The following is a 12107-nucleotide window of genomic DNA, read 5'->3' as shown; positions in this document are numbered from 1 at the left end:
CTGGGGCAGTATGACCCAGAGTACAGTGATTGGTTTAGAGGAGAAAGAGTTTGTAAATGAAAGTGAAACTTTTTTCTTTTACCGAAGATTCCCAGCCTGACGGGGAATATTCATGAGCATGTGAACCCATGCCAGACCCCATTGCTGGAGAACAACAAAAACTCCTAAGGATATTTTCTAGTCTTTAGTTTCTTAGGAGGCACACAACCAACGTTGGAGACCCTGTTAAAGGACTTACTAAAAGGACAAAAGCAGCAGCTTGGGTCAGAGGTAAGAAAGGGGGGGGGGTTGCCCTGGACACCTATGTGCACTCCAATGTTCTGGAGCAACTTTTTGGGCTTTCTAAGACAATGCACTGCAATTGGGTCGGAGGTCTCATGGTATTTGCGGTCTGCAGCTATGGGGGGCGGGGGTTTATCACAGAACCTTGGAGATGGCTGATTGTAGTTAGTCTTGGGACTGGTTGTGTCCTACCAGTCTAAGGGAAGGAGTCTTCTCAGAGTTCCTCTGTCAGGACAGCAGTGGTCACGTCACAGTGTTGCAAAGGGTCTGCAGTGGTCTTCAGTTACATCAGTTTCCAGTGGTCGACTTGCCTTTCGCCTCAGAAACCTCAACTTGTATTCAGTTTCAGCACACACTCCTCTTCAATCTCAGCAGTTTACAGAAAAGAGCGGGTGGCTATCCAATCAGGATATCCAGACCCCCACTGGGAGCTGGTTCCATTCAGGCACTTGGGCATACAAAGAGCAGGGGAGTGAAAAACTCCTCCCGCACCTCCTCCCTGCCCAGCGGGTTCCCAGCCATAAGCAAAACCTACACGCAGACTCCCCCCTCCCAGCATGGCATAAGGGCTAACAGAGCAACCATGCTAGAAATGGTGATAAAAGAAAGGAGTCACCAAGTTAGTATTTCAGTGACCCTATTGTGCACAAACGGGGCTATGAACATAGCCTGCCGTAAATAAAACACTATAAAAAAAACTATATAGTTGGTAGAACACGCCCACCAGCCATAACTAGAAGGTTGCATGTGTGACACATAAGTTGGTGTGCCAATCTCTTAATATATAATATTTTAGGAGAGATACTAAGTATCTATATCCTTAAGAACAGTAGAAAGTAATGATAAAAGAACCCAAAGGGTTACCAGCAACACCGACCATAAGGAGCTGTGTTCTGCAAGAGTTAGACACAGATTCCTTTAAAGAGATATGGAGGAAAGTAGACTCAATTGTAAAAGAAAAACACAGAACAGAGTTCCAAAATGTAAAGACCATAAGAATGAATGAGTGGAAAAAGGCTCCACTCATTCAGGATGTAAAGAAAAAGGTCCAGAAGTCCAGCAAAAAATACTGGGGGCTCAATAGGATGGGAGATGAAGCATAGAAATGAGAAATCTCACTAACAACGTGTCGACGCAGGTGGTCTATTGCAGATTCATGCAGGAAAATATTTTTGCAACATTAAGTTGAAAACCAAAACTTTGCAATCAACCTACATACTAGAGGGAATAACGCCATTAATGTACTTTGCGCATAGAAAATACTAGATTTACACCATCACTATGAAATGTAACGAATTCATGTGGATCCAAGGTCTCATATACCATTTTAAAAACACATTTATTTTACTTACTGGGTTTAAGCTTTTGATTGCATGAAAAGCAGACTGTCCAAGTTCTTTCTCCCATTTGAAGTCCCAAGCTCTCTGTTTTTCAGCTATCGACTGATTTACAGACACCAGGTGTTCACGCCTTATCTCACGCCTGCAAGAATGTCACATATTAGAAATATTTCCTTAAAATGCTCTATCAATGTAATAATTATGCACACAAGAAAAGGATTAGGTCAAAGGACAAAAAAAAGTGATGCACAGGCCAAGCATCGGAAAGGATGTTTTCCATCAGGCAATATTCTGTCATTTGTATTTTAAACTTTCCCTCCATCGCCATTTTGAATTGTAACAAATATGCTTTGGCACCACAAAGAAGTAGAGGTTTTACACTTTAAAACAGACAAGCCACTGAATCCCTCTTGCAATAACACTCACATTTATTTTCAGTATAACCATGAGCTGCCTACTGACTGAAGAATTTTAAAATCACTTCCGAGCCCAAGACAAACTACCTACAAGTACTGACAAATTTACCTGTTTGACAAATTATACTGAATATCTTTTTAGATTGTGTTTGTGATTGTATGTGACCCTTTGTTGGTTAAGAATTACATTCTGTTTTTGAGGGATTTATTTTAACTAGTGGTACTAACCGGTGTTGCCCCGGTCTGTAGCTGACATGCATGTGGGGGTCTGCTATAGCCTTGTGTATGTAGGTTGTGTCATTACTTCAGATTGTAGAAAAATCGCAAAATCTGCTATCTCTTGAAATCGCTTATACGGAGAAAACCGGACCGGACCTCGGTCAAACCAAGTGCAGTGCAAATGGGAGGGGTTAGTCAGATTTCACTAACCTGGGGCCAAAATGTTAGTACACCAACTTTTATGAGGCTGGAGCCAACCCTGAACATACAAACACTTTCACAAATATATATAAAGATTCAAGAAATATTTTAATCACAGAAAATAATTTGTTGCCTGCTTGTTGAAATTGTGCCCCGTGTCGTTTAAACACTTTACTGGAATATACGTGACTATATCATTTCTGAAGTACTTTCCTGAAATCTATATCTTTTAAGGCTTAACGAAGTGTAGAGTATATTTTTCATTAAGTAAACAGTGTAGCCCTTCCTTTGTGCACCAATGTGTGTAAACCTTTACTTCAGAAGTACCCCTCTTCCCTCCGAGGAGTGAAGCCAGACTGCCATCACTTTCACCATTGTAAGAGTCAAGTCTTAACTTGGTGGCATCCTGCCAAACACTACAGGTCAGTGTTGAATTATATTTGTGGAGTTCCATTGGTCAACTTTGATAGTCCCCTTACTTTTTTGCTGGCTTTTTTGGTTTCTAATCTTTCCTTTTGCGGTCAGTGTTTTGAGGATTTTCCATAGGCAGTTTTTCCAGCATGTAGGCACATCCTTATCACTTGGCTCACAGGGATTCCTTTTGGGTATAATGGTTCTCCAAGGAGTACAGTGGTTAGGTATTATTTGATTAAATGAATGCTTCCATTAAATACCACCATCTCAGAAGGGCAATAAATTGAAATGTCATGCAATTAATGTTAAATTTAAGATCAAATATTTCTCTGAAAAAAGTTGGCTAATGCAAAGGAGCATATGCATTTATGCCGTCATATTCAAGGGCCCATGCAGACTATCCAACATGTATTTCAGTTTTCGGCAAGGAAAGGATACTTGCAAATCAGATAGAATTAAAGAATTTGCATACACCTCATTATATGGTCATAAATAGTAAAAATAGCAAAGAACTCAGTTTTCCTTCACCTGTATCTCAAAATTGTCAACTGTGCAGGTTTGTTAATGCAATGTCATCTTAGGGGGACCAGAACTCATTTCCCACAAGGAACTCCCTATGAAGCCACTTTATCTACATCTATGAGACTGCCTCCAGTAACGAATAACGTGCTCTCCTTTTGTTTGGCTCCAGGCAATGCTGGATCTACCACAACGTCTGAAGGAAAATGGAATATCACTTTATTAGCGAACTTGCATGCAAGGCCGAAGAGTGGATCAGAAAAGAGAGCCATACAGTGGAAGCCCTCTGATGTAGCTACATCTTGGTGGGGCAGAGAAGAGTGGAGCTGCAGTAATCTGGAAAGCAGAGAATGCCAGAGCAAGACAGAAAAGCTGTCCGGATGGAGCTTAGAGGCCCATCCAACGTGGTGGCGTGACCACGGAAGCACCATGGTGGGCCTGGGGCCCATATAACGACGCTGACACCAGTGGAAGTGGAAGACATGAAACCTCCTGTGAGCAGGCATTCGCAGAGCACGGAAACCTAACTTCGACGCAGAGAGTGCGGCTGTTGTAAAAACCAGATCAGGGATAGGAACAATCTAAGCAGACATGTGCAAGCGCCCAACCCGAAAAGCCACCCATGACGAACAAAGGTACTGGGGTGGAACAGAGAAGGGGGGGGAGGCCACCGGGGGAACAAATCTTAAGGGAAGGAAGTTGTGAAAACTATGATATTGATGTTGGGACATTGAAAAAAATCATAATTAATAGATAACGCGTCTGCCCAAACGCTGTACACAACAGGTTTACAAACATCCCAACCGAAGTTGGTACTCATTTATCGACCTCGAAAGGATAAAAGGCTGAGTTGACCTTGCCGGGATTCAAACCGGAAGATCACACAGATCACAGCAGAGTGCTCAACATGCTGACCTATCTTGCCAGCATATATCATGAGGTACCAAGGAAAGTGAGTGGAGATATTAAGCATGAGGCTTTGAGAAAGCCGGAGAGAGTATCCTGTGAAGGATGGAAGAAGAGTTAGGTAATCTCTTAGTGAGAAACTAAAAAGTACTATGAGTCAAGATTACATAATGCGCCAAGTGCTCAGAGAAAGAGCCTAGTAGAGAAACCCCAGGAGCCCTGGTGCCTCGCCCATGATAATATAATGATATATCAAACCTGTGAAGGGTCCTGTGGAAAGATTGAGATACTCAAACTAAGAGGAAGGACTAATAGACTATCTTAAGAAAACCATTAAGGAAACTACTGAGAATACAGATAAGCACTACACCGTCTGGAACAGTAGACCTATGAGCAGTTGGTAGGAGCTACAGGAGCTCATAACTAACAGAGAACCAGAAGAGAGCATCTAAATGAACCGATTTCAAGAGAATGACATTTGCATATCCGATATATATGGGATATATCACTCACCTTAATCGTATTTCTGAGGCTTGTATCTGCTTAGATTCACATGCTGTGCATAGGCCGACATCTAGTAGAAGCTGCGGAGTATTACAGTTTGTTTTTTCGAAACTGGAAAATGGGCGTCGACACAGGGCGTGGCAGTAATATTATCCCTAGTGTGACGTCCACTTTACCCATGATCCCTCACGTGTGTAGGAACCTCAGAATGTGTTTTTTCTGACATGAGGTAGCATGAGGAGTAGCGCGAGTACCAGATTATCCAAGCAGAAAGAAGAAAGATAAGACTACATGCATCCATGCGCCATCTCTCAGAGGGGAGGAAGGGCGGGCGCATGTGAATCTAAGCAGATACATGCATCAGAAATCCGATTACGGTGAGTAATGTATCCCTTCTGAGGCTTGTGGAATCTGCTTAGATCACATGCTGTGCATAGATTAGTGAGTAGTGTTAGAAGAGGGAGGTGGGATGTGAGAAGGGTCATGAGCAAATAAATGTTGTAGAACCGCTTGTCCCACTTGAGTATCTGTCTTGGAATGAGTGTCAATGCAGTAGTGCTGAGTAAAAGTGTGAATAGAGCTCATGTAGCTGCTTTGCAAATGGTGTCAAGGGGTACATTTGCAATGAAAGCCAGAGTGGCCCCAGTGCCTCTAGTAGAGTGGGCTCTTGGGGTAAAAAGCAGAGTTCCTTCAGAAAGGGAGCAACATAGCTGGATACAGTTGACTATAAATTTGGAGATGGCACCTTTAGAGACGCAATCTCCTTCTCTGCCTGTAACTACGGAGACAAACAGTTGGTCTGTTTTACTTAGCGGTCTGGTCTTGTCTACGTAGTAGAGGACCGCTCTTCGCACATCTAGAGTGTGTAATTTCACCTCAGCAGAGCTTTTAGGTTCTTTTATGAAGCCCGGAAGCGCAATGGACTGGTTCACGTGGAATTTAGAAATGAACTTAGGTGAGCACCTAGGGTGTGTTCGTAGAACCAGTTTATCCTTATGAACAGTAAAGAAAGGATCCTGCACTGAAAGAGCCTGAATTTCACCGACCCTTCTTATGGATGTAATAGCTACTAAGAAGGCAGTCTTATAGGTCAGGTGTTTGAGACTGGCTTTATGCATGGGTTCAAAGGGTGGCCCCCATGAGCTTAGCAAGCACCACATTAAGCTCCCATCCAGGTGGTGGGTTAGAAATTGGAGGGTGAAGTCTCTTTACCCCTTCCATGAAGGCTTTAACCACTGGTACTTTCCACCACAAAACCTTGTTATGGGAGGTGGTGTAGGCTGACAGCGCCGCCAGGTGTACCTTGAGTGAATTAAATACCAACCCTGAATCCAGCAGGTGGAGCATGTAGGTGACAATGTTGGAACGAGTGCAATCAACCGGGTTGATTTGTCTATTCTGGCACCAAATAACAAACCTTTTCCATTTGTCAAAGTAACAGTGCCTCGTGTTTGGCTTCCTAGATTCTTTTAGGATGTCCATGTACCTCTGTGGTAAATTGAGATGTCCAAACTCTGACTTCAGGAGCCATGCTGCCAAGTTCATTGAGTTGGGTTGACGATGCACTGTTTGAGCTTGGTGCTGGGACAGTAGGTTGTACTAGCACGGGAGCCTGATGGGCTCGCACACCGCTAGTCTGCGTAAGTGTGGGAACCACGGTTGCCTCGCCCACATGGGAGCAACTAGGAGGAGCGTCATCGATTCCCTTTGCATATTGTTGACAACCTTCCTCAAGAGAGGGGTTGGTGGAAAAGCGTAGGCAAACATCCCTGACCAGTTCATCCACAGGGCGTTCCCCTGGAGTCTGGCTGAGGGAACCTCGATGCGAATCCTGGGCATTGCCTGTTTTTGCTTGTGGAGAATAGGTCTCTAGTAGGGAAACCCCATTAGGAGATGACGGTCTTCTACAACTTCTCTGTGTAGACACCGTTTGTGTTCTTCTGGGAGGGGATCTCTGCTCAAAGTGTCTGCTAGTGAATTGAGATCCCCTGGAACATGTTGAGATGACAGGTAAATGTTACGTCTGAGTGCCCATATCCACATTTTCTGGGCAAGCTCGGAAAGATTTGGCGAACGAGTCCCTCCCTGTTTGTTTAGGTAAAACATCACTGTTGTGCTGTCTGTCAAGATCTGCACTGACAGGTTGAACAGGTGGGGCTCGAACGCCTTAAGCGCTTTGAATACTGCTAGAAGCTCTGGCAGATTGATATGATTCTTGGCCACTGTGTGAAACCAGAGACCCTGAGCTGTGTGGTGATGAAGGTGTGCTCCCCACCCTGACAGGGATGAGTCTGTTGTGACTACAGCCTGTACCTCTGGATCGTAAAAGGGTTTCCCCTTTGACAGGTTCTCTCTCGTCCACCAGTGTAGACTTTATACAAGTGTTGGCGAAACGACCACTAGATCGTACCACTGACCACTTGCCCGAGACCACTGTTTCGCCAACCATTCTTGCATGGGTCGCATGCACAGGCACGCGTGGGGGACCAGGTTAAAACCATCGCTTTGCGCACCCTTATCTGGAAACCGGGACGCTAGAGGAATTTGTAGTAGTAGATTCCGAATTCTTTCCTCGGATGGAAAGGCCAACCCCTCTTGAGTGTTTAGGACAGCTCCTAGGAACTGTTTGGAGGTGCTTGGCACCAGGGTAGATTTTTTTCTCGTTTATGGAAAAACCCAATTTGAAGAGGAGGTCGATCGTTCTTTGAATGTTTGAGCTGCAAATTACTGGGGTCTCCCCTGTGATGAGCCAATCGTCCAGGTAAGGGTACACTGGGATTGCCTCCCTGCGTAGGTGTGCCGCCGCCATCGCCAGTACCTTGGTGAATACCCTTGGAGCCAAGGCTATACCGAAGGGCAGCACCTTGAACTGGTAGTGCTGACTGTCCACCTTGAAGCGCAAGAATCTATGCGCTGGGAACATGGAAATATGAAAATGGGCATCTTTCATGTCCAGCGTTGCCATGTGATCCCCTTTGTTTAGGGGGGGGGGGATTACCTCTTGGAGAGTAGTCATGCAACATTTTTGGGGCTTGACATACTTGTTTGCAGGGCGCAAGTCTAATACTGGGCACATTGTTAAATCTTTTTTTGGCACAATGAAGTAAGTTGAATAAATACCCTTGTTTACCTGGTTGCCCAGGACGCGTTCGATCGCGTCCTTTGCTAGAAGATTGACGATCTCCTCGAGGAGAATCTTTTGGTGGCCCAAGGAATGTACCTTTTGACATGGATGGTGGTTTCGGGGACACTCGAGCAGTTCTATGCAGTATCCTGCGGAGACACTGGACAGCACCCATCTGTCTGATGTGATCCCTTGCCAAGCTTGGGTGAAGTTGGAAATGCGTCCCCCTACTGGGGATGCTTGAGAAGGGACCCTGAGCGGAGCGTCACTTTCGCGGAAGGCGTGCCGCCTTTGCTGGGGCTGCCTCTACCACGGCCCCTCTTATTTCCTCTGCCGTAACTCTGGGTAGTCTGCTGGTTGTTACCCCATGATGTACCCTGTCCCGGTGTATAATTGGAGCCCCTTTGGGAATTCTGGCCGCGTGGGCGACGAAAATTACCATTGCATCTTTGATTAGGGGGCTTGTTCGTCAATTCTCCCAGGGATTTCAGAGTATCATACTTGTCTTTGGCAGTTTTAAATGCGTCCTCAACCGCTTTGCCAAATAAGAGATTAGGTTCCACCGGCATGTCAATTAGGGATGCTTGTTTCTCGGGTTTAAACCCTGACTGTCTTAATCAAGCATGCCACTTGATGACCGTGCTCTCTGCTATGAGCCTGCCCGCGTTATCTGCGTCATCAGAGGTTGCCTTAAGGAGGCAACCAGACACGGCTCTCCCCTCCGACGCGGCCTGGGCCAACTGACCCTTTAGTGGTTCAGGTGCGGAGACAATGAGGGCAGCTACCTGTTCCCACTGGTGGCAATTGTAACTTGCCAGCAGAGTGGTGGTGTTGGCAATCCTTGTCTAGTAAGCGGAAGTGGAGGCTACCTTCCTTCCCAACCCGTAAATTCTCTTGCTCTCCTTGTCCGGGGGGGGGCTCAGATGATGATAGAGGAGTCCCCGCTCTTTTTCTGGTGTTAGTAATAACCAAGGAGTCGAGCTTCAGTTGTCCCCTTATGTAAAGCGGGTCTGACTTGGCGGCCCTGAACAATTTCTCGATTCTGGGGTTTACGGCCCTGGTGAGGTTAGGGGTGAGAAGGGAAGGATCAATTCTCCGTAGGATGGATTTGATAATTGGAATGGCTAGGGCATTGGGCCTTTTCTCTCCCTCTAGTTCTTCAAAGTCCCTCTCTTCCTGTGCCCCCTGAGTGTCAATGCTGAAGTGCTCTGCCGCTCTAGCTAAGACCTCATTTAGGAAGGGCTGATTGTCTACCAGAGTCGATAACCTGAGGTTCTTTGCGAACAGGAGAGTCTATCCTGTAGACCTCTGCAACATCATCTTCCTCTTCATCTTGGCCCTCGTCATCCCCATAATAGTCCACCCCAGTTTGGTCGTCCAACATTACCAAGTCTGGATCCTCATTGTACTACTGTGGATCCTCACCATACTGAGTGTAAGGCTGGATGTAAAAAGGGTCTGAAATCAGTCCCTGAGTTGGAGTCTCAACCCAAGGTTTCTTAGTAGGGGGCTGAGGGTCCCTGGATCCTGACGGCGTAGCACCGTCCGGGGAATAGGAGAGGAAGTGCTCTGGGTTTTTGGAGTAGAAGTCAGCTAGGGAGGACATTCTAGTCATTACCCTGTCTATATCTTCACTGGTCCATTTTTTGGAGCTGGGAATGGACATTTCCTGAGGGGATACCCTTCTATGTCTTGTTTGGACCTAGGGGCCTGGACAGGGGCCTTGGATTTATGTCCATCTGAAGACTCTGAACTGTCCTTATGTGTTTGAGGTGCAGAAGAGGAGAGTGGTTTCTTCTGCCGTTTACCCCCCTCCCCGTGAGTAGAAGAGTTTCCCTGATGTCTTCACCTTCTCAGAGCTTTTCGTCACCTGGCGTCGAGATTCGGGGGTAGTGTCTTTCTTTGGAGTGTGCACGTCGGGACTCGGAAACGGACGCAGAATGGTCTGCTGGAGCGGACTTCTGGTGTGCGGCCTGGGGCTGGAGGTCGGATTTGTCTTCTGACGAGCGTACCTCCGTGACTTTGGTGAGTGAGGCACTCTTGGCAACTGTGGACGGTTGCCTCGTGTCATGCGGCGATCTTGACCTGGAACGCCTAGAGGACACCGATTCGGTGGACCGCTCTCTACGTGCCTCTTTCCGAGAACTCGACACGTAGACCGCTTCAGGTTGTGAGAACTCAAAAACCTCTTCCTGGGGAGTTTGACTTGAAAGCTTCTGTACCTTTGCAAACTAGGGCAGGAACACTCCACCCTAGGTCTCTTGGGGGTAATAAACTTTCAGAAAAGTCTACAAACTGTGATAGTTTGTCCATATTGCACTCAAACCTCACTCTGGTCCACAGGGATGAACAAGAGGGGTTAGGAGGGGGCAATGGCTCTCCAGGAGGAAAAGTGTCCTAAAAAGGAAGGGACTTATCAGCAAAGTCTTCCAGAGGGGCTGGCACCCTTCAGAATCCTCTTGATGAGGATGAGGTTTTTGGTTTATTCAGTGCCGAAACAATGTTTACAAGACTCTCGCATAGCTGCGGTGGATTAGAGAGATTTTGACGTGCCTGTAGGTGTCTAGGTATTCGGCTCTGCCGAAACCTTTGGAGTTGAAGCGCTAGTGTTTTTTTTTTTTTTTAGAAGAGACGCCCTTATGGGTGGAATGCCCGGACGATGGATGTGGGGGGCGGGGGGCGGCCGATCATGAGGATTGGTAGGCCCCATCAAAACTTACGGCGGTCCTGTTGGCATCTGATGCTTCAACTTATCCTTCGAGGGCGCTCGTGGGGTTGTCCGCTTAGCCTTAGGTGGTGCAGGTGTGCCCAAGTCGCCGGGCTGTTCTCTCCCCATAGCAGTACCGGCGGCCTGCCTGTCGGGGACGGGCAACTGGGAACCGCACGGTTCCGACTAAAGGTCTATGGCCTCCACATCGGAGCCAAAGCTGCCGCTAGAATCCTAGTCACTCGCGATGGCGGGAAACCACATTCGGCCTGCATGGCGCAGGCCGCCCACCTGTTTGTCCGCCTGTCTTTTAGCATCTTTGGACGGAAAAGATTGCAAGACTTGCAGGATTGCTCGTTGTGTTCACATGGGAGACACTTGGTGCACTTGCGATGTGTGTCTTTTCACGGGTATTTGCCGTTACAGGACAGGCAACATTTAAATGGAGTCCTCTCCATAGTAGAGGTAAAGGGCGGCAGCCAGACCAGAAAGGGAAAGAGGAGAAAAGGAAATGCATTCTCAGAGAAACAACCCCGGGGACCCCACTCTCCCTACTGTATAGGTCTGGCCAGAGGGCTGAGGCCATGCAGTCGACAGTGATGACTGATGTACCAGTCGCAAAAGCAGCAGAAGCCTTTGGCGTCCACAAGTAGCTGTCGAAGTTGAAAGTCGAAGACTAAACGACCATTGGTCGTGGGACAAAGTAGTTATGAATTTGGAATATATCACTTAAGAGCTCCGCATAAGGTGACCATCTAGTTGGGCGAAAAAAAAAAATCTGAGGGACCTCAACAATGAAGGATTTTGGGTGCATTACGCGTCACATTAGGGCTATTATTACAGGCACGGCCATGTCAACATCCCCTTTCGATCCTCGAAACAAAGATGCAATACCCTGCGATTACCACTAGATGTCGGACTATATGCACAGCATGTGATTCTAAGCCGATTCACCAAGCATCAGAAATAAACAATACAATGCAATAAACAAGCAAGACTTTTGTTAAGCATTAGTCAGTTCAATAGTAAACTCTTACATGATATACAGGCAAGTAGTTAATTCAAGTTTAAGCAAATCAATTCTTACAACCAACATTTAAAGTAAGCAACACAGATAGTGGTAAGTACTTTGAGGACACCTATACTTCATAAAGTCTATCCCTGTCTGGGAAAGTCTCGCAAAGTCAGTGGTTTCAGTGGGTGAACAGGACACCACGGCAGAAAAACAAACAGGTTACTTACCCCTGGTAATGTTCTTGCGATTGGATGTTCCTCCCACACATTCCTCATCTTTTGATGGACTCCCAAAGCAGTGTTTGTTTTAGGAGGCGGGGTAAGAATTTTGTCATCAAGGGTTGGTGTGAACTGAATGAAGGACTGCTTTCCCAAAGCTTGCATCCTGACTTTGGGTGCAATCAAGACGGTAATGCTTGGTAAAAGAGTGAATTGTAGACCAAGTGGCTGCCTCATAAATG

The 12107-nt window shown here is 46.4% G+C and overlaps 1 protein-coding gene across 2 annotated transcripts in view; it reads right to left on the bottom strand.

The window, feature by feature from the left end:
• Positions 1–12107, bottom strand: part of HAUS6 (HAUS augmin like complex subunit 6) — a 1011950-nt gene that overhangs the window by 613419 nt on the left and 386424 nt on the right. For both annotated transcript variants that reach the window (XM_069625969.1, XM_069625970.1), the window contains one exon: positions 1635–1764. In XM_069625969.1, the coding sequence (XP_069482070.1) occupies positions 1635–1764 (130 nt within the window). The remainder of the gene's footprint in view (positions 1–1634; positions 1765–12107) is intronic.

The sequence above is a fragment of the Ambystoma mexicanum genome, chromosome 6p (assembly GCF_040938575.1).
Source record: "Ambystoma mexicanum isolate Mex_15411 chromosome 6p, UKY_AmexF1_1, whole genome shotgun sequence".
NCBI lineage: Eukaryota > Metazoa > Chordata > Amphibia > Caudata > Ambystomatidae > Ambystoma > Ambystoma mexicanum.
This window is presented reverse-complemented; position numbering and strand designations above follow the sequence as displayed.